Raw genomic sequence first — 23,705 nt, 5'->3', positions numbered from 1 at the left:
GTCTATTTTTGTCATTACTGAAGCATGAAAACTCCAGTTGCAATTCGCTTTCACCATGTAAGAGCAGTGTGTCATAAGGGTTTGAAATAGCATGAGGGAGAATAATAAATGACAGAATGTTAAATTCTATGTGAACGATCCCTTTCCTTTCTTTGTGCCATGTCCTCAGCAAATTCCTCACTGACAAGGCATTAAATACAAGCCCCAGCTTTACTGCCCCTGCCAGGGTTTTCTCAACAACCTCTCATTCGTATACAGAAGAAAAGTCCAAGTGGAGGGAGCATTAAAATTCCTGCTCCTCCTCTGGTACAGTAGCCTGATCTCAGATCAGTGTACCGTTACCATAGCGCTGTGCCTGAGTCAGTGAGGTGGGCGTTCATCTCCACTATCGAAATCACGGCAATGAACAACGATGAATGCAGTTTCTTGCGTCGCCGAACACCTTTAAGGAATGACGCGCGGACGATGACCTTTGCCCGTCGACATAAGAAGACTCCGCAGATGCAGATGCCAGACGCGGAGCGAGCGTCACCTGCGCGGCTGATGCGTGTCCGATGCGTAAAAGCGCACAATGAACACAAGCTGCGCGCTCTGCGGTTCCGCCGCGCTTAATCTGGAAATGTGAAAGGCTGTGGATTAGGAGGTTGTCGGGTGATGCGAATCGCCCTCCTTTGTTCACGCAGATGAGGGGCTGACGTGTTCCCGGGGGATTTTCAGTCGCGGTTCAAACCTTGAGACGCTGGCGAGTCGGTCACACACACACACACACACACACACGCTAACTCAATGCTGCTATGACTTCCTGCATGCGTCCGTACTGTGATCTGATTGCTCTTCGCATGCTGCTGCTCGTCTCGGTGCTGATACTGCTCGTGAGGTCCGATTCGGGTGAGTTTGCCTGTCGATCGTAACCCTTTCTCTGGACGTGCAGTGTGTTTCATTGTCTTTGCCCTGTCATGGTTTAGTCAGATGCATCTTTAGATCATGAACTCAATGAATGGGAATGTCAGTGTTTACACATAGGGCAAGTTGTCACGCGGTTCTCATCTCAGTAACGTGAGTCAAAACTGTGTATGTTCGTTTTAAAGTGTCTTTACTTAAAAAATGTATTTCTTACTGAAATTGTCCATTTTAGGTCGTTTGTTTGGTAGCAAGAGGTGAAACACACTATTCAGGCATGAGTCAAGTGTATAGGGCACTGGAGGTAGATTGTAACAGAAAGACTGTCCAATAATGTCAAGTTTATTCATCAGTTTCTCTGATATTGTTGTTGCTTCTCCCATTTATGCTGTTTCACATTTACTGTTGCACTATATAGTCTATAATACATTTTAAATGTTTATATTTTTTTGCGTTAGATAGTATTTCATATTTTAAGCACAGGTATTATACTCATAAACCAGCTAACAGTGAATGTTCTCTAAAAGTTATGAACAAACATTCTTCCAGTAACGTTAATATAACGTTCATTCAGAGCTGTCTGGTCTTTAATAATGTTCTCAAAATGTTAGCACTAAAACATTATCCATACGTCGTTCATGGAATGTTTTGGTAACACTTTATTTTAAGGTGACGTAGTTACATGTAATTACTATAGTAATAACAGTAAATTATGCATAATTACAAGTAACTAACCCATAACCAAACCCTAACTGTAAGTATATGTAGTATTTAAAGTATAATGTAGTTAATTAATATTACTCAGTACTTATTTGAGTAACTACAATGTAACTATGTCACCTTAAAATAAAGTGTGACCGATGTTTTTTTCCTAAAATGTTTCAGTTGGACATCCGTCTAACACTTTTTGAACGTTACCACTTGTTTTAGAACGTTCAGATTACATTCAAATGAAACGTTCCCATAACGTTTGCAGAATGTAATGTTCCGTAAAATTCACGCAACCAAGAAAAAACATTTTTTGAAACGTTCAGAGAACAATAACGTTCTCTGAATGTTCTTATCTATCTAGCAGAATGTTCTTCGAGCATATTTTTGTTCCAACTGCAACACCTTGTCTGATGCTGTATTAGGAACCGCTAGAAAAGAAAGGTTGTACACAGAATGGTTGTGCACATGAATATCTTCCCATTGATGTGCTGTGCTGTGTTCTCTGCTAACAGTGTGCTGTAGTGTTCTGGCAGGGTGTGTGTTTGACACAAAGGCCCGCTGAAGATCTGAACTCTTGCTCATTCATGTGTAAATGTCTCTGTGTTCAGCAGATAACCGGTGCCTGTCTGCCCTCGCCTCCACATGTGAAGACTGCCTGAGACGCGGCCCTGAATGCGCATGGTGCTCTCAGGAGGTAGAGTGTGTGTGTGTGTGTGTGTGTGTGTGTGTGTGTGTGTGAGAGAGCTGCTTTTGTTGTATCTCGGCACACTGCTCGAGTTTTAAGTGTGTGAAGCGCTTGTCTGTTAGTCTGTTAGCAATAACACACCAGAGCCCTAATACCCAGAATGCTTCGAGAGCTTAGGTGATCGTGGGAACCCATAAAATAGAAATGCAGAAACCGCTGATATGGGCATGAATGTATTGATATGGCAATGATTGGTTACAAGGTAGTTTGTGACGTCAGAAACACCAGCGATTTCAAAGCGTGTTTTTGAGACTGTCTTTGGTTCACTGCAGTCAGGGACGGATTGACAATCTGTGCGTTCTGGAAAAGTCCAGAACGGCCGTCCAACCAAGGGCCGTCGGCAGAAAAAAAAAAAAAGTCTAATAAAGCAATATGAACAGCCAACAGCAGGGGCACTAATACAATCACTTATGCTACGTGTAAAAAACAACAACTGAGGAAGAAGAGTCGGCCTATTGCCACTGACAGAAAGTAAGTTTTATAAGGCTGCACTTTTAAATTTGCTTACATTATATTTGAATAGCTGTGGTCTCCAGCGTGGTGCCTGTGAGTTGCCCGCTAAACACATTTTTATAAATAGCCCCAACTTGTCGTCGGGGTTCCAGACTTTGAATAAATGGTATAATTTTGCGACCTTTTCAACTAAACGTTTCAATTTGAATTTTTGCCAAAATTACCCAACTCTCTTTGATTATACGCTGTCATTCGCGTTTCGTATGAGAAACATCAAATGGCACACGCTTAAAAAGCGGAACAAAACTTGTTTGATCTGAGCAGCGCATTATTAGCTCGGCCTAAAAAACAGCGATCGCGGACAAAACAGCTGTGCGGACTGATCTCGATCACGCGAACATTATTACAGAGCTGCGCGATCCACTGAGAAGCATTTCAATTCAGCGCAGAATTCTCTCTCTATTATAAACCCACAGATGACTATGTGATTTAAGCTTGTAAAAAGCCAGATGAAACAGCGCTGATATTCTCAACATATTGACACAAAAAAAAAAAAAAAAAAAAACAAACAGGGGAAACATTGTTCCAAGAACAAACCATTTCACACCACAACTTATGAATTAACTTTAGTAAAACAAACTTTTTTGGCAGAAATGTGCCTGTATTCATATTAAAAATGCTGTTATATTAATATAGTCATGTATAAATGTATTAAATGTAATGCAGTAATGTTTTTGTTTAGAAGTTATGGCAGTTTATTTTATTTTTATTTTTTTTCATTTATATTTATACTAAATGTTTGGGCTACTGTTTTTGATAACACGTACAATAGGTTTATAGAAAATCAACAAAAAAATCTATAAATTTTCATAATTTTTCATAATTTTCTTTTTTTTTTAAACGCTTTTGAGTCTGAACCAGAATATCAAGATATTTTATTATTTCCCATATGATGGTGAAAAGTAAAAAAGCTTCACCATGTTATGTATAATAAATATTGGAGTATAACAAATAAAAATTCCTTCTAGATTATTTTATCCCTTGAGTTATAGCCCTCGCACACAAAAAGGTTGTAGACCCCTGGTATATAGTGTTTTATAATTACAAGTTTGTGTAATTTGGGGTTACTGTAGCCAGTAACATTTCATTATTTGTATTTTATGGCATTGTACATTTTTTGTTTTTATTTGAAGGCTGAGGCTTCATTAATAAACACAACCCCAATTATCATCATTGGTTTTGAGATGTTACTTGCTGTGAATACCTTGTCTGATACAGTATTGTGGCATAGTATCAGGACATCCTGGCTATAGTGCAGTGTGCACGTCGCACACGGCTAGAGGCGAATGGCCGGATGATGGGCCTATTTGGGAGAAAGTCCAGGGCTGTTTTTTAGCCCCAGTCCGTCCCTGACTGCAGTTGTAAAATACTCAGCAATGCTGTCGACTTATGAAGTTACCCACGGTTTGTCTTAAAGCATATTAAAAACACCACATAGACATATAAACAATATTAAAAGCTGGATTTTCCGTCACCACAGGGGGACTTTAAGCTATGAATGAACAAATGCTGAGAAATTACAACTGTTAGTTTAACACAGTGTTGTTAATGTAAACTAAGGCTATTAAAAATAACATCTTCACTAATTGAAAATAAGCTGAAATATGATATTTTTCAAATATAGATATTAGGCGAAAAACTTAAGATTTTAATATTTGAAAGGTTGCTTTGGCAAGTTAGTTTAATTTGAAGTTGTAAAATTACTAAAACCAAAATAAATTAAAGCTATACATACAATTATCAAAACTTAAATATAAATAAATAAATAAAAATAAAGTACTAAAAACTGAAATAAATATAAATGAAATGAAAGCTAAATAGATCTGACAAAATCTAATAAAACTGACAAAAGCACATAAAACAATTACTAAAATGTAAAATGAAAATGAAAAATAATATTATTAATTAATTAAATTATATTAATTAAAATATAAATAAATACTATAATAGTTTAAGAATACTACTAAAAGAACACTGTTTTTGTTTTATATATATATATTAAACATATATGGCAAAATTAACAAATTAATGAATAAAATAAATCAAAATAAATCAAATTATATTTGAAAATATATTTTGAAAAAATAGTAATAATAATAAAAAATGTATAAATAAATAAAATAGTGCTGTCAAATCTGTTAACTGCATCTAACATAAAAGTTTGTAAATATATAATGTGTGTGTGTGTGTATATACTGTATAGATATACATTCACACTCACACACACACACATATTAGGCACTAAAATAAACGTAAACATTTATAATCAGAGGAAAACAAATTAAAACTTATCAACAGAACCATTCAAAAAAAAAAAATTATTATATTGTTTCACGAATCTCACATCTTTTAATAAACAGAAAGATTTGAGAAGTCTAGCTCAATCAAAGGAAATGTGAGAGTTTTGTCCATTAAAGTATGGTTGTGTTAGTTAAGTCAGTTTATAGGGCTTTAACCGACATGTTTATTGTCTCGGGACAAACACTTAATTGAAATGCTTTCTTTGTGGTTACGAAATGAAGTTGATTAAGCGGCTGCGGCGCTCGGCACCGGTCAGAATAATCCCTGACCCACGTCTCAACAACAGCCTCTGAGCCAAAGAGCTTTCGCACGCTCCGTGTGCTTTCAGTAACGCCACCCTACACAACAGTTGCCCTGTTCCTCCAAGCTCAGGCGTCTGCAGTGACCCTTGACCTTTCTGATGGCTTGTTTACCCTGACAGAGGTTTCTGGACGGGGCGCATGTAAGCCAGCGATGCGGATCTGTGTCCGACCTGCGAGTCAGGGGTTGTGAAGAGGAGTTTATCGAGAACCCGAACGTGAAAGTGGAGGTGAACGCCACTATCAGCAGCTCACAGGTGTCACCGAGAGAGATTTCCATACACCTACGACCAGGTAACCACTAAACTGATACACAAATGCCCTAGAAAACACAATTTCCACAATACTGGAAAAAAAACTGATATTGCGATATTATATATTGCAATATGAAAAAAATACAGGGAGTTTCACCAGATGACTGGAATAGCTTTGGAAAGAATGAATCATTCTAGAAATATTGCAGTGATTTTGTTGGGGAGAACAACTGCATAGAAAATATTTTCTTAATTAAATTTTAAAAAAGAGTTGAAAAATGACTCTGAATACCCCAAAATGAAAATCATCCCTTTTTGGGGGTGAACTGTCCCTTTAAAGTGTTAAATCCTTTCAGGGCTGAACAATGTTGGAAATACTTGAAGAATGGTTTGGTTTAAATCTTTACAAGAATTCAAATCAAACCATAACGTGAACATGAACAGAATAAAATAATAATAATTGAGTTTTCATTGGCCACGTTTACCACACTGACCAATTCTATAAATTATGACTATAAAACAGCATTCAAAAATAAAATAAAAATGACTTTAATAATTGTGCTTATTATTAAATATATTAAAATAGGAAATATGTTGTAATACTATTATACTGTAAAATGAAAAAATTGAGTAATACAAATAAATGTTCATTTACTGTAAAATTACAATACTAATACTTCAAAGTCTTGAGGTCTTCATTTTCAAACGGTATACCAATAAGCTTTTATTTTGACGGGTTGCCGGCAAATAAATGAATGCGCCGCCGGTTTCAGAGTGAAGGAACTGCATGTTCATTTACACGCGTGCAGCTCACAGTAAATGAACCAATCCGTTCGGAGAACTACACATGTAAACCTACACATTTAATCGCACATTTAATTAAACTACACATTTAATCGCAGCTTGTGCACTGAGCCATATCAGTTTTAATTCCATAAATCATGTAGCCCTACTAAGAACACCCTAGCAAACCTAAAACAGCTTAGAAACCATATAACAACGGGCTAACATAAATGCAGAAACCCACAGCAAAACACCCTCATGAAATGTACAATAGTGATGATGATGATGATGATGTCATTTCCTGTCTTAGGCAGCGAGGCCAGCTTTGTGATTGAGGTGCATCAGTTGGAACGGTACCCTGTGGATCTGTACTATCTAGTGGACGTGTCGGCGTCCATGCAGGAACACCTGGACCGCTTGAAGACCGAGGGTCTGGCTCTGTCTCTCCAGATGAAGGAGCACTCCAGCGACTTCAGAGTGGGCTTCGGCTCTTTCGTGGATAAACCGGTGTCTCCGTACATCGACGTGCACCCCTCCAAACTCCTGAACCCTTGCAGGTGAACAACCACCAGGAAACAAGAGTCACGAGTCTCATAAGAATTTTTTTTTTTTAATAATTACATTTATTTAAACATATTTAAAAACATTTTAATTCATTAAAATCCATTTCTACTAGTCAGCAATGAGATCTACACTTACTGTAGGTCAATGTTCTACTCGCGTGCGTCTATTTTTTATTTTTGAAAGGGATTTTAGGATAAACATGTGAGTTGAGTCCTTGAGGTCTTTTTGTAAATATTATTGCTCTGTATCGCTCGCCGTTTAGCAGTTTATAAAAAAGATTACTTTGTAAATATTGTAAATCTTGTGAAACCTTTTTGTTGCCTTTTTATGAAGGACCTTGATAATGACTTCGTGAAATGGCACCGGCGAACAGAAAGATCCGAAATATTCAGACAATATATCTGATTTCCTTTCAGTTTCAGATGAGGATTTACTTCGGAGTATTTACTTTTTGTTCCAGTATTTACTTTAGAAAATAAATAAAAACAGACACAAATGTGTCAAGTTCAAATGTTTGAGCTCAGTTGATCTCAGTGTTATTTTAGTATTAGTATTATAGTATTTATTCATATTTTGAATGGCTTTCATGTAATATTTTCATTTTTTTTTATTTTAATGTAAAATAGTTGTAATCATTTTTTGTTTTAGTAATTTGTGCTTTTGTCATTTTTATTAGTTTTTGTTTTTTAGAAAAATATTTTTAATTCATTTGTAGGATTTATATGTATTTTAGTTATTATTATTATTATTATTATTATTTACTTTTATTTATTATATTATTTTTTATTTATTTTAGTGTTTTAATAGTGTTGTGATTTTGTCAGTTTTATTAAGTTTTGTTTTTTAAATATTTCTATTTAGCTTTAATTTATATTTATTTTAGCTGTTTATTTTAGTACTTATTTATGTTTTATTTTTTTGTAATTTTATGTGCTTTATTTTTCTATATAGCTTTAATGTATTTTTATACTTATTTTATTTCAGTTAGTTCACAAGGCAACATTTCTAATTTTAATTTACGTTTTTTTAAGTTTACGTTTTTCCGTCCAATATTTATATTTTATTTCAGCTTTATATCAATGACTGAAAATGATTTGTAGTTATCAAGTACCACACTGATTGAGCTCTCCTGTAACTCTAGAGGAGATACACGGCAGGGTTGCTGAGTAAAAGCAGGAGACGAAGTCTCAGTTTCAACTCTGTGAAACAATATATTGAGATATTAATGAGATCTGATCTGTGATTTGTCTTTCCTATGGGAAGCTCCAGAGGTCTCTTAGCTGATCCCAGGAGTCTAAATCCAGCCGGGGTGTCCCGGACTGCATTCCGTAGTGATCTCATTCTGACTAGTGTGGGAATATGGTGTGGATGACATGTAATCTCTCTCTTCCTCTCTGGTCGTAGGGATTATGAGGTCCACTGCAGGCCCGCTCACGGATTCATCCACATCCTCCCCGTCACGGAGAACATGACAGAGTTCACACGGGTCATTCAGGAGCAGAGGATCTCTGGGAACATGGACACACCCGAGGGCGGCTTTGATGCCATGCTGCAGGCCACGGTTTGCCAGGTATAACCCCACCTGAGGGTGATACACCAGCACAGTGCTAAGTTGTGTCCCAAATGGCGCTATATATACTATGCACTTATACTATGAATTTTATACGTCTTTCGTCATTAAACATCAGAGTCTTATAGCCCCTCCCCCTCCGCAACGGTCCGGCTGGAAACAAAGATGGCGTGAAGCCAAACCCCCTCATGGAAGAAGAAAGCCGTCGTGTTTACCACTGTGACAATGAGCGTTTACCAGGATCAACTAAACGCTACTTTAAGTGTTAGATGGTTGCGAGCTATTGCCAGTTGCATCGGTCTATGAGGGTTTGCAGCATTTTGCCAAAGTGGGTGTTTTCTGTGGTTGCTAGGGTGTTCTGGATGGTTGCTAAGTCAAAAGTCCACCCTCAAATCTATTGTGACCAAGTGTGCCGCACGAGTCCTGAAACGTGAGGCCGAAGCATCTGGATCGCCCCCTGCTGGCTGGCTCAGTATAGGTCATAAACCCCGCCCTCTCCATGTAATCGAATGGGACGTGAGCCAAACTAAAAAAATCCAATTATTTTTTAAATATTTTTTTTCAAAAGATGGTTTCTGTAATTTTTAGTAGTTTTCATCACGCAGATGTATGTTCAAGTGCCCGTTTTCCCTATAAGTTTGGTTTTAGTTAGTTATTTGATGCTATAGAAACGGGGCGTAACGCCATGATTGACAGCTGTGCTAGCGAATGAGTGTGGGTGGGACCTTGAGACCGTGGCTCCGCCTCCTCAGGATCACGACTCGGGCTCTGAACTACGGAATCGGCAACGTCTGTTTCTAGGATATTTTGGCTTTATTTTTCTACAGTGGAAGTGGATACGTGCTGTCCATCTTTTTTACAGTCTATGATTGTGACTGATATTATTAATTTATTTATTTTTTAGTGTTTATTGATTTGTATTAATGGTTATTGCTTGGTGGTTCCTTACTGGCTCAAGTCAAAAGAGCCCACCCTCAAATCTATTATGAAGTTTGTATGTATATATTTATGTATGTATTTATGCATTTCTGTATGTATATATTTATCATTTTGTTATTTGTTATCTTTTATTATTCCTTATTTATTATTATGATTGTTAAATTTTTTTGTTAAAAGATTATTATTTATTTATTTATTTATTTAGTAATTTTTTGTATTTTAAGTTTTTTTTTTATATAATATATTAGCATTTTTTGTTGTTGTTGTTGTTGTTAATGGTGAATATTTGGTGTTTCCTTACTGGCTCAAGTCAAAAGACTCCTCAAGTCTAATAGGAGTGATATTATGATATTATAGTTTGTTTATTTATTTTAATGTTTATTTTATAATTTTTTTGTAATTCTTTTAAGTTTTAAATAGGTGGTTCCTTACCTTAGTCCACCCTCAAGTCTATTATATTATATTATATTATATTATATTATATTATATTATATTACATTATATATTTATTATATAACTTTATTTATTTATTTATTTATTTTAACTATTAATTTATTTTATTTGAGTATTTTTTTTTTTAATTATTATTATTATCATTATTATTATTATTATTAGCATGTTTTATTATCCTCCAAGTGAAGTTCTAAATCATCAAAGTAGCAGCACTCTTTCCTCAAGACATGATGATTTGAGAAATGATTAATGTAGCGCAGGGCGATTGACATGTTTGACACAGTTTGTTGAAGTCATTGCATGCTTTAGCAGAGACACCACTAATGATTTAACCAGTCCGCTCTCTTCCCTTCCGTGTTTGTGCATACATGATTTTTTTTTAAAGCCTTGAAAACCTCGCATGACTGTTCCTGTGTCATCAGAAACATATTTTCTCCTGCGGTTGCTACGGAGACTGCATGTCTCAGGTCATTACGCCTGGCTTTGCCTGGGAATGGGAACAATGCCTGAAGAGTCTACGGAAATACGCCGGACCCACAGCGAGAGAAAACAGCGCATTCATGAAGCGCGGAGCCGAAGAGCTGAATCAGCCACATCTCTATCTCATCGGCCTGTTTGCAGAGGATGATGTCACCACCGAGTCACGGGAGGCGAGTTCCTCTTCAGAGGCTGTAGTGAGGCGGTGGACGATCAACAAAGCCTCCAACTGTTGGGATCTTTCCCGTGAAGTACAGTGTGATCTGACAAAAAGCACTCGAGCAGTGGGCTTGAAAGGTTCTGCTGTGGAAAACGACCTTGAATGGGTTTCAGTCTTCATGATGTCCCTCTCTAGCACCCATGCCTCCCTGAAGCCAGAAACTGAAACCAGCACGCATGAGAAAGATGTTGTCTTTGGCACAGAGAGCTCTGACATTGAAACTGATGGGTCTCAGGTGGAATATTCAGAATGTTGTTTTGCATGAGTTACACAGACTTCTCACTGTTCAGTAACTAGCGGTTGTAACTTGAAAAAGCTGTTCCTGTTGGCATCTCAGCGTGTGTGTTTTTTTTAGCCAAACATTACTCACCCTGGCAGCTAAACCTCAACTGGTGCAGTTTGTCTGTTAGTAACACAGCCTCAAGTCAAACAAGAGTCAACTCTTGTGATATTAGATCACTCTTGTGATATTACAGTTTATTTTTTATTTTATTTTTTTGTCCTTATTTTTTAGTATTAATTCTTCAATATTAAATCTTTTGATTGTTTGTTTGTTTTATTAGTATTCTATTATTATTCTTTTTACTGCTTATGTATTTTTAGTGTTTATTTTTTTGTTTGTATTTATTCGATTTTTTATATTTATTTTTTATTGTTTGTTTTATTTTTTTGTATTTATTTATTTGATTGATTTTATTTTTTAGTACTCTTTATATATATATATTGTTTATTTGATTTATTTTTATTTCTATTGATTAATGAACTCATTTATTATTCTATTAATAGTATTTATTTATTGCATGTTTTATCATCTACTATTTATTTGTTTTATTTTATTATTTTATTTTAGTATTTTAGTATTTATTTATTTTAGTTTTACATTTTTATTTTCATTTATTCTATTTTTAGTATTTATTTTTATATATATATTATAACATTTTGTGTATTGTTGTGTTATTTCTTTTTATTGATTATTTATTTATTTATTTGCATGTTTTATCATCTGCCAAGCAAAATGATAAATCAGTACAGTACCTCTTCTCCTCAGGACGTGATTTAAGGCATGATTAATTTGAACATTACTCACCCTGGCAGCTTAACGCTCTACTGATGCAGTTTGTCTTGTATTAGTAACAGCGCAGATGGATGGTATATGATGTAATCTTCTGCTGAGTGTACTTTATACCAAACACACACTCAAGCAGATTTGTAAACCTTGATTCATTTCTGCAGAAAGACATCGGATGGCGACCTGAAGCGAAGCGTCTGCTGTTGGTTATGACAGACCAACCTTCTCATCTGGCTCTGGACAGTAAACTGGCCGGTATCGTGGTTCCTCATGATGGCCGCTGCCACCTAGAGGATAATATCTACTCTCAAACCACTACCATGGTAAGAAAAACGACAGCACTTGGCACACACAAAACACCAGATGCAAAGCTGGTGCTTGTACAGATGATGCAGGTTCAGTTCTGGCCTGTGACGTGTCCAAAACCAGTGCCATCTCTGGATTTCCTCAAAAAAATTCCTTTTTTTTTCTTTTCGATATCGGTCCATAAAAGAAGTAAATACTACTTATGTAGTACTTATGTTTGTATGTGTGTTTGTAATGTATGATGATTTGTATGCAGCAAATCATGTGACACTGAATGATGCTGAAAATTCAGTTTTGATCACAGGAATAAATTACATTTTACAATAAATTCACATAGAAAACAGGTCTTTTAAATTGTAATAATATTTCACAATATTACTGTTTTTACTGTATTTTTGATCAAATAAATGTAGCCTTTTTGACCAGAAGAGACTTTACAGACCTTTTGAGCACTGCATTACCACGGTACCATCCAAAAAAACATATGAATATTTTTGTTGATGTATACTATGATTATAAGCATATTCATATGGTATTTTTTTGTAAATAGTTTTGGCCTGTTTACATTCGTATGTTTTTCATGATGATTTACCAGTGGAAAATGTCACCACTGATGTATTTTCTGAAATTGCACACATATTTGGCTCCACACTGCTTCTCTCAGCACCAGAATCTGTGGCTTCTCAACCAGCAATAAGCAGATTTGTGTTGCTGTTGTTGTTTTTAGGAGCACCCAACAATCGGTCAACTGGCAGAGAAACTCCTAGAGAACAACGTTTACTCCATCTTTGCGGTGGACCAGGTGCAATATCAGTGGTATGAGGTAATTCCTCTCCCACACCATGAGTTTGGGTGTTGCCTTTTACAGAAATCAATCTATTTTGAAATAGTGATTTCTAGAATGCAGTCACTGATTTATAGGAACACACACAGTGACTTTTTTGCTCAATCAGTGATTATAGGGCTTTGACAAATCTATTTAACAGTGGTTTAACAAATCGGTGACACTTTTCAATAAGTGTTAAACTTAAAGGATTAGTTCACCCCAAAATGAAAATTTCCCAATAATTTACTCACCCCAATGCCATCCAAGATATCCACGTCTTTCTTTCCTCAGTGGGAGAGAAATTATGTTTTTTGAGGAAAACATTTCTGGATTTTTCTTCTAACAATGGACTTCATTGGTTACCATCGTTTTTAAGTTTTTAAGTGTGGATATCTTGGATGGCATTGGGGTGAGTAAATTATTAGGAAATGTTCATTTTGGGGTGAACTAATCCTTTAAACACATTTGATTGGCCATTGCGTTCAAGAAATCAACTGGGGCTCCACCGATATGAACATTTTGGCCGATAACCAATAATTCTTTATATTTGAAAGCCGATATATCGGCCGATAAATCTAAATCCAAATTTGTATAGAATTTTTGAGAGCCTCGTTAAAAAAAAGTCTCACGATTAAAACCCATGTTCCAAACTATGTTCTCATTGTAATTGTATTTTACGTATATGACAGACATGTTGCACTGAACTGTATTTTCCTTTTTTGAAGTGATTCCAATCATATTTCAAGCAATTCAAAACCAATATGACGATCTGAAGTGTCTCGGCTGAAGGAAATAATACATTATTTATCAGCTTTAATATCGGCAGAGGTGGACGAAGTACACAACTTCCTTACTTGAGTGAAAGTATAGATACTACTGGTCAAATATTACTCCGTTACAAGTAAAAGTTGTAAAGACCTATTTTTACTTAAGTAAAAGGTTTTTTACTCGGTTTTAAAAATACTTAAGTATCAAAAGTAAAAGTCAATGCATTGTTTTATTATTGTTGCATTGTTGTGTGTAATACTTAAAGTACCGTATGCCTCTGAATCTACGCCTGCCCTCATATCAATATCACATTTAGCCTATTTCTAGAACACAGTTCCAGTAGTGGGATTGAATGTGGGATTGAATAAGTGCACTCAATAACGTCCACAATGGTTTCTATTTAAAAGTTTTTTGGCTTTTAGTATGAATATGTTAGCCTTACTGTTATCTATAAGCTAGTGTGCTCCAAAAAAGTCACAAAAGTCGCATTTAGAAGACCAAACCCAACGTTGAAAATGAAAATCAAGTTTATGTCAGAATCCAATGTCAGATTGACGTTGATCTCCAACGTTGGACAGACGTTGTATTGTGGTTGAAAATGAAAATCGGGTTGACGTCAGAAGCCAACATCAGTCGGGTTCTGACGTCAGCCCGACTTTTATTTTCAATCAATATCCAACGTCAATCTGACGTCGGGTTCTGATGTCAATCAGATGCAGGTTTCTGACGTCAACCCGACTTTCATTTCCAACCAAAATGCAACCCCTGCAACCAAAATCATCCACTGACTGATGTTACTTTCTACTCGAGGACCTTGACAGAATTGTAGTGGAGTAAAAAGTACGATATTTGTCTTTCAGATGTAGTGAAGTTAAAGTAAAAAGTTTCCAGAAAAAATAATACTCAAGTAAAGTACAGATACTCAAAAAGTGTACTTAAGTACAGTACTCAAGTAAATGTACTTTGTTACTCTCCACCTCTGAATATCGGGCTGATATCGATAACATTAAAAATGATCACATATCGGCCGATACCGGTGGGGTGGCCGATATATATCGTGCATCCCTAAAGTCAACAGATCTCATCTCTCAACGCTTATAAAAACACGCTGTAAATAGAAACCTTTCAAATTCGAACGAGAGCCTTTGAAAGCAGCGTCTCCTTTGTACTTTCGACAACCCTACCCCGAGGAATGAGTCTGCATTATTTTTCTGTAGCGTTGTATTTGAAAACGACCTAATCTTCTTTTCCTCTGAACAGGATCTACTTGACCTGATTCCTGGAAGTTATGTGGGCCGACTGTCTCCCAAAGCATCTAATCTTAAAGACTTAGTAGTTCATGCCTACAAGGTAAACAACATTACTTTCTCTTTCACTTGATAAACACTTTATTCCCTCCATCCACTCAAGGACAATTAGATGATAAGTGCAAAAGTTCCCGAACATTTCGAAACGCTCACAGTGGGGGCTTTCAGTTTATTCCAGTACAGTTTCAGTTCAGCAGGAAAAACACCGGCCAGAATCTGTTCCGGCATGCTTTTAAAGACTTTTAATGCACAACAATGCATTGTCCTCCAAAAAATCCACTGATCCCAGCGAACAGAAGCCTGCTTTATAAACGGCCTCTGGTTACTGGGCCAAAAATGCTGCGAGCTCCAATCAGAGAGCAGCTCAAAGCTGCTATTTTTAGCCTGTCCTTTTCCCCGTGAACCTGCTTATACAAGACCGATCATACACTCCTAGAAAACCTCCTTTATTGGCATCGATGGTTCCATTAACATCCTTTAACATTCATGGAATCTTTCCGTTCCGCAAAAGGTTCTTTATAGTGGACGAAGGTTCTTTAGATTGTTCTTAGATGTTCTTCACACTAAGAAAAATTGGTTCTTTTAAGCCCTATTCGCACGGGATAAGTATTACCAGGTGACCTCTAGTCATTTGTAATAATTGCGGAGGTTGTCTGGGCCATGTCTGTAATTTGTAAATTAAAAATCCCCCCGCAAATGACCTACCATATTTCGCCGAACTGTGATGATTTCCCATGTGAATCTCTGTGATTTGGCGGGGTCGTATATAATTTTTTCGCGGTTTTTGTTTCCCGTGCGCTCTTTCACGAAGAATAAAGGCTGCGTCGGAGTGTTTTGATAGTGTTTTGGGTGCTGGGTCATATCGCTATACACCATGATACGATACAACTATACAATTTGCTGAAAGAGAACGCTGAAAACCATCAGAAGAGCAAAAAGAATGATTAGATGGCATGTATAGGAGCATGCGGTAAGCAACATTATTCTGTTTATGATATATCATACAGCTAGACCTATAATAACGACACGACATTTCATATCTGGGAGATAAGTCAGTGAATTCGAGTAAAGTCACAGGTTTCGCTTATCCCGTGCGAATGCGCCACACGAAAATCAGATGTGGGGGGGGGGGGGGGGGATCATTTCTAAATCACACGAGGTCCCCAGATAATACTAATCCAGTGCGAATAGGGCTTTGGAAGCTGTTCTTTGGGGAACCAACAATGGTTCTTCTATGTGAACCAAACCCCCTTTGAAACCTTTACTTATAAGAGTGTTGTTTGAGACAATGAGGTCTTTCTGAGCTCCTCTCCAACTCTCCTGTCCTGTTTCTCCTGCAGAAGCTGCTGTCCGATGTGGAAGTGCAGATCGGGGTGGAGGACGGCCAAGCTCACCGGTTCTGGGTGAACGTCACGACCCTTTGCCCCGACGGATCCTCTGTTTCTGGAAACACTAAATGTTCCAGCGTTCAGCCTAAACAAACAGTACGAATGTAGATACATCTGTTTTCAGCACAGGGAACAGAGATGCTGCGTTTGATATCAGAAATGCTTGAATTCGAAGAATAGTTCAGCCAAAAATACTATTTACTCACCCTCGGTTTGCACAAAACCATGATTTTTATTTTATTTTATGAAACTTAAAAAAGAATATTTTCATGCAAAACCATAAAAGTAGTATATACTACTGTATACACACTACAGTGTTTAAAAAAAAAATAATTAATCCTTTTATTTTAGTGAGGATGCATTAAAATGTATCAAAAGTGACACTAAAACATGTTATATTGTTACAAAAGATTCTATTTCAAATAAATGCTGTTCTTTGGAACTTTCTATTCATCAAAGAATCCTGAAAAACAAAACGTATCACTGTTTCCACAGAGATCTGAAACAACAGCACAGCTGTTTTCAACATTGATAATAATCATAAATGTTTCTTGAGCAGCAAATCATCATATTGGAATGATTTCTGTAGGATCATGTGACACTGAAGACTGGAGTAATGATGCTGAACATTCAGCTTTGATCTCAGGAATACATTCGATTTTAACATATGAAAACGGTTATTTTAAACTGTAATAATATTTCACAATATTACTGTTGATATTCATGGTGTTCACACTCATTGGCTTAAAAAGTTTCAGAATGAGATGTTTTATAAACAGAGCTCTGTTATTGTTCTGTTATCTGTGCATCAGTAGTTTTTGTCTGTTCTTGTCAAGGTTTTCTTCAAGGTGACGGTCGGGATGAGCTCCTGCCCGGCGTCCGGTGGAGATCAGGAGGTTCTGATGTCCGTGAGGCCTGTGGGATTCAACGAGTCCGTGACCGTACGGGTCCGTCAGGTCTGTGGGTGCGGCTGCGCTGAGAGGAACCGTTGTCATGACGACCCGAATCCCTCGCCCTGTCCCGCAGAGGCCGACGCTTGTAGAGAGGACGGAACCAAACCCGTCTGCAGCGGGAGAGGGACTTGTAAATGCGGGACGTGTGTGTGCGATTCTAGCAGATTCGGAAACATCTACGGAAAGTTCTGTGAGATGGACGACTTCTCATGTCCGTACGAGAGAGGCCTGGTGTGTGGAGGTGAGCGCTGAGATACATGTCAAATATATAGATAGATATCATATATACAATGATAATAAATCATCATATTAGAATGATTTCTGAAGGATCATGTGACACTGTAGACTGGAGTAATGATGCTAAAAAAAAAATATTATTATATTTTAAAGTATATTAAAATAGAAAAACATGTTTAGGAGGTGAGTGAAGGTTAGGTGAGGTATAATTTTTTTTTATAAAGAAGTAAAAATTATACTCTCCTCCACTCATCTCCAAAACATGTTATTAAAATGTTATTTACATTTTTGGATAAAATACATATTTTTTATATTTTATTATGTTATAACTGTTATAATATATACTATAACTGTTATAATATATACTATATATATATATATATATATATATATTATAGTATAATATCATATCATATCATATCATATCATATAAAACTGTTATATTCTATCCAAAAATTGTAATTACCAAATGATTAATTAACATATATATAAATAATAAAAAAATCCAAACTTTATATAATATAACATGTCTTGGAGGTGAGTGGAGGCGAGTAAAACTTTTTACTTCTTTACAAAAAATTATATATATTATAAAATATGAAATTTTTCATTTTAAATCTGATTAAAAAAAAGTTTTACAACTTTATATATTTTTTTTAGATTACTATTGTTTTATGTTTTATATATATATATATATATATATATATATATATATATATATATATACATATTGGATTTTATTTTACAAAATATATAAAATATTAATTTGGTTATTCATTTTTTGAGTAAAATATGTTATTTTATCTTTAATAAAAAAAAGTTTTACAATTTTATATATAATATTGTAAAATGTAATTTTGAGGTTTAATAAAAAGTGAATATATTAAACAATCAATTGGTGATGCCATCATTGTAATTATCTAATTACATGCCATACTCATTATCTAATTTTAATTTATCATAAAAATGTATATTGTTTTAAATAACAAAAGAAAAATCTCCGGAATGGACACATTTCTACTGGTATCATGTATTGTGTTTTTTATTCTTCTCCATTCAGGGCACGGACGGTGTGTTTCGGGTGAATGTGTCTGTCTCTCTGGCTGGACGGGCGAGACCTGCGCCTGTCCCGTCTCCACAGAGACCTGCGTGTCAGACGATGGCTTGATTTGCAGCGACCGGGGAAAGTGTGTGTGTGGCAAGTGTGTATGTGACGACTCACGGCGATCTGGAACGTTCTGTGAGAAGTGTCCCATCTGCTACAGCTCCTGTCAATCTCACTGGTAACCACTGCTACTCTTTTGTTGAAGAACACCGTCACTGATTGGTCAAAACACCTGTCAATCACATAATTAATCACTCGCTAAAGATCTATGGCAGTATTTACCCGTTTTAAAGGGTCTTTGCATTCTATTCACTTTCATTCATGCGCATGTAAAAGCAGGAATGTAAGCAAATGCATAGAAGTTTTGTCTTCCGCTGCATGCAAAAGTTGAACTCAGACCTGAGAATTTTAAAGCAAAAAGATGTTTAACCAAAAGGGGATGTAATTGTCACAGATTTAACTCTTAGCTCAATACAGCAGGTACTACTTTTGAATTAGAATTTTTGACCATTAAAAAAGTATGTTCTATATAGTACGAGTGTGTGTAGGATGAATGAAATTCAGACGTACTACATCCGCCATGTTGTTATTATCATGTGACCCACCAGCGTCAGTTGCGTCGCTTCACTGTCATTCATAAATCCTCTCCTGTGGCCTCATGGGATAGTAAAGTGTCCATTGTATGCACACTTCAGAATCCCACCGGAAGAAGAAGGTCATCCGGAGACTTTTCGTCTACTGTTTTTCTGAATACTATGTATTCTGACATACTATCCTTTTGGCGTACTGTTTTTCACGTACTATATAGTGGGAAAGTACTCGATTTCGGACGCAGCGAAACTTTAAATCATGCTATACTAAGTATGCAATAAGTATGCAAAACTGCACTGAAATTGCACATGCAATGTGAAGAGGTTGTGTAACATCATTTTATTGTTGAATACTGCATTCTGTTGTTTCACATACAACTCTTAGGATAAATAGTATACAGTAAATGTAGTATGCAGTACACTTGTATGCCATTTCTGAACATTAACTTCTGAACTTTAAGTATGCAAAATAATTGGCTATATTCAGAATGGAATACAAGCATACTGCACAGCACATACTGTATACTAGTTTTAAGAGTTGTGTGTAAAATAGTATGCCGTATTCAACAATAAAGCAGTATGCTACACAACCTCTTCACATTGCATGTGAAATCATTTTTGCATACTTAAAAGATTAACATGACGACCTATGTGGCTATGTTAGGAATGGAAGACGAGTGTACTGCATATTGCACAGCATATACTGTATAAAGTGTTAAATGTCTCAACACTGTGTACTGCAATTGAATAACGAGTCAAGAACTCAAGATATTGATAGCATTTCCAGATCATTCCTTGCACTAGAAATGGAAGGTCAAATCGAGCGCATTGCATTGTGGGATGCTGTGTGCTCAGGTTGTAAAATGCACATTGGCAAATGTATTAGAAATAATGTGATAAGCATGTCTCTTATCTTGTACTTCTATCTGTTATAAGATTTAAAGGGGTCATATAATGCCATTTTTGTACAAGGTAATATGATTCTTTAGGGTCTAAATTAAAAGTTTGTAATATACTTTGTAAATTCTCATTAGTATTGAAAGAAAACACAAATTTTACCTGGTCAAAAACAGCTCTGTTTTCAGCACGCCGTTTAAGTGCGTGTGTCTTTAAATGATAATGAGCTTTGCTCACCCCGCCCCTCTGTTCTGTGCGTACACCGTTTGAAATAATAACACAATAACCATAACGCGTTGTTCATTATAAACGTGGGATTATGAATTATATTGAGAACGTCGTACATAGAAAACATGCCGTAATGTACCTGAGTGTAAACAGCCGCATTCATCGTGAAGAGTGCAGCAGGCGATTTGTAAAGATTAACATAAATATTAATATAAAGGTTAATAAAACGTTACACTCACTTCAGTTCTTCTGGAGGTGCAGCAGGAACACGAATAGTTGGTACCGATCCTTTTTTCAGGAGCAGCTTCTTAGCAAATCCAGCTTTTTACTGACCTTGTGTGAAATGATTCGCGCAAACATGAAAGCATTGACGTTGATCGTGGGGAATATTCCCTTCGAAAACAAAACTCAGCCACTGTGACTTCAGCGGTTCGGATTTAGGAACATCAAAATGATGCTGTGTTCCTTATTACACCCAAGAACAGAACACCACAATCGCTTAGACGCCATTGTGCTCATAGACAGTGCTCCAGCGTATCAACAATGACCGCGCGGACTATGATGACAGGGTCAATCTGTTTATTGACGGGTCTGTGTTGAAATGCTGCTGTCACTCAACAATCGTGGGAGGTCGAACGGCTTGATTTGAGATGGGGTAAAATAAGAAGATAAAAAAAAAAACACTGGATGGATTTTTATCATTTTATGATGGTTGTGTACAGGCACTGCCAACACACATTTCAGTACAACCAACTTGTAAAAGTGCATGTACCATTATATGACCCCTTTAAGAAACGTACTTGTTTCTCTTTCACAGCCAATAGCAAACAGTCTTGTGGCTTAATGAACACATGCAGCCTGTGATGGTGAATCTGCTCTCTCTCTCTCTCAGGAGCTGTGTGGACTGTCACCTGTCTAATGGACTTGGATCAGACGGTTTCCAGCTTTGTAATCACAGCTGCGCTCCATCGGTCGACTACGTGGACGACATCACAGGTACAGATCCACACAAGCGAATCAGCACAAATCACTGCGTAGCTGAAGCTCGAGCGCAGAGAGAAACTGTTTGACGTGAACTTTATGTTCTAAATGGCCTGTTGTGTGTCTGAATGAACGGTGTTGTTATTCAGAGCTGGTCCGGGGGAAATACTGCCTGTATCCCAGCAGTGATAAGTGTCAGTACCGCTTTCTCATGGACTTGGCTTCAGATCGACCTCAGCTGCACATTAGTCGACATCCTGGTGAGGAAATGAATTCTTCTCTTCATCTTCTCTTCCTCCTCCTCCGCCTTTCCCTGCTCCACCTCTGTTTGACAATCCTGAAAAATGAGAAATGATATTTTGCTTACAGAATATGAAACCTACTTTAGCACCATTTGTGACACATTTTCAGCACATTTTCCCCACAAACATTTTAATTACTGGAATGTGTACAGATGTTTTAGTTTTGAGGGTTTCTTTGTACTTGCCATTGCTGATTCTCTTTCGATTCTTATATATACGTGCACATATATATATATATATATATATAGACACAGACACACACACACAGACACAGACACACACACACACAAACACACACAATACGCACATTTTATTCCTATTTTTGGATAAAATAATTGTGTGGGGGTGAGTATAAACCTATTAAATATTAATATTAAATTTGGAAATGTAATATAAAAATGTAATAAAATATGTCTGATATAGTAAATATTGTGTCCAGGTGTTTTAGTTTTGAGGTTTTTTTTTTGTAATTCTTATTACTGTAATATAATAATACATTATTGTGATTTTTAATTGTAGTGAATTGTAAGTTTTATTTTATTTTGTTTTATTCCACCTCCTCTGTGCTGTTTTATTCTCCGAAAGGACATTTTATTGCTCGTTTCTGTTTCATACTTTTCTTTGAAGTCTAAACTTTGTCTCAGATGTTCCTCCTTAAATTCATTTGTCGAAATAACAATATGTTCATGAATATGAGTCAGAGGAGAGCAGCTCCTCAGATCATTTCATATCGAGATCTGATTTGGTTACAGACCTTGGGATCTTGGCCAATCTGAGAACTGTTTGAGATCTCGTCTGAAACTCTAGATGAATGTGAGAGTGTGAGATTACTGTGGTCTTTCCTTCAGGCGAAACACTTCTGATCTCATTGGAAAAACGACTGAAATGTTAAATCCATGATAATTTTAAAAAATATTAATTGCAGTGAAGAAATTGTGTCAAGCGGATAAAGAGATTCGGGGAAAGGGTTTGTTTAGGACAAAATAATCCAGTAATTCATTCATAACCTAAACATCAGCCAGATGTTTCTGTTGCTTGCCGTTACAACATCAACAACAGCTGGAAAAGAAGCTCTCTCAGGCCTCACACTGATCACTGAACCAGCTGGACACGCAGGGCTTTACACCGCCCGAACACGCAGCCAATATATAGATCCCGTCTTCCGCTTCCAGTACGAAATCCAGTAGGTTTGGCTCGGATCCAGTCCGGCCCAAACACAAAGGAGATAAAGTTGCATACTGACATTTTTGCAGGTTTCCATGGAGATCTGGAAGCAGAGCTGAATGCAGGTCCACACACACACACACACACACAATGGCTCATGCTGTTTCCAAGAAACAGTGAGGGGGCGTGGGGTGTGTCCCAAACGCCATTGGAGTGAGTGACTTTATAAGGGAGAATGTGCACTGTCAGGAGACCAAAACAACCCGCTGGAGCGAAAAAACACAATTGAGATCTCTTTAATATCTCTATTGGTTTGCCTAGACAATAATAATGAAATTAAGCCTCCTATTTAGGGCTGTCAAAGTGGCTGAATAGCTAAATTTAAACTTTATACTTAAATATTACTAATATTCAGTTTTTTTAAAAGGCATAATTTCAGTTAGGTAAAAGCTTTTGGCTTGTCTCCTGAGGCCACCAGAGGGCGCAATCATTATGACTCTACAAAACTTTAAACTAGCGTTTATAAATCAAATATAATTTAGTAAATTGTATAAACAATTATGAACAAAACAGCATCATGTATTTATGCATAGTCTAATACAAAGAGCCGAAGCGCCGATCACACAGAGTACAGTTTTGGCCAGGAAGCGTTACCTAAAAATTAAAAAATTAAATCTGTAGGTTTTAGTATGGGAAAACAAAATGACTTTTTAAGAGATATAACCATTTAAATTAAATTGTTTTCTCTTTTTGGAGGCAGTTTTGACACAGAAGTGAACTGTGGCTTTGCTGATTTTTTATTTATTATTGTTTTTATACATCTATTAGTTAGATTTGTCTCAAAATTACTTATGT

At 36.5% G+C, this 23,705-nt stretch overlaps 1 protein-coding gene across 4 annotated transcripts in view; it reads left to right on the top strand.

Annotated features, from left to right (window-relative positions):
* Positions 1-384: 384 nt before the first annotated feature.
* Positions 385-23,705, top strand: part of itgb8 (integrin, beta 8) — a 29,422-nt gene continuing 6,101 nt past the window's right edge. Inside the window, exons 1-13 of one of the 4 annotated variants that reach the window (XM_084424763.1) lie at positions 385-888; positions 2,220-2,305; positions 5,592-5,763; positions 6,817-7,063; positions 8,475-8,640; positions 11,963-12,121; positions 12,832-12,927; positions 14,959-15,048; positions 16,346-16,489; positions 17,230-17,587; positions 18,644-18,866; positions 21,296-21,399; positions 21,534-21,644. In XM_084424763.1, coding sequence (XP_084280889.1) covers positions 795-888; positions 2,220-2,305; positions 5,592-5,763; positions 6,817-7,063; positions 8,475-8,640; positions 11,963-12,121; positions 12,832-12,927; positions 14,959-15,048; positions 16,346-16,489; positions 17,230-17,587; positions 18,644-18,866; positions 21,296-21,399; positions 21,534-21,644 — 2,050 coding nt within the window. In that variant the 5' untranslated portion in view covers positions 385-794. Of the gene's footprint in view, positions 889-2,219; positions 2,306-5,591; positions 5,764-6,816; positions 7,064-8,474; positions 8,641-10,410; positions 10,965-11,962; positions 12,122-12,831; positions 12,928-14,958; positions 15,049-16,345; positions 16,490-17,229; positions 17,588-18,643; positions 18,867-21,295; positions 21,400-21,533; positions 21,849-23,705 lie in introns of those variants that run through there. The other 3 variants (XM_084424765.1, XM_084424764.1, XM_084424766.1) reach the window with 3 other exon arrangements.

This window comes from Rutilus rutilus (assembly GCF_951802725.1).
Source record: "Rutilus rutilus genome assembly, chromosome: 11".
Lineage (NCBI taxonomy): Eukaryota > Metazoa > Chordata > Actinopteri > Cypriniformes > Leuciscidae > Rutilus > Rutilus rutilus.
The sequence above is the reverse complement of the archived record's forward strand: the minus strand, read 5'-3'. Positions and strand labels throughout refer to the sequence as shown.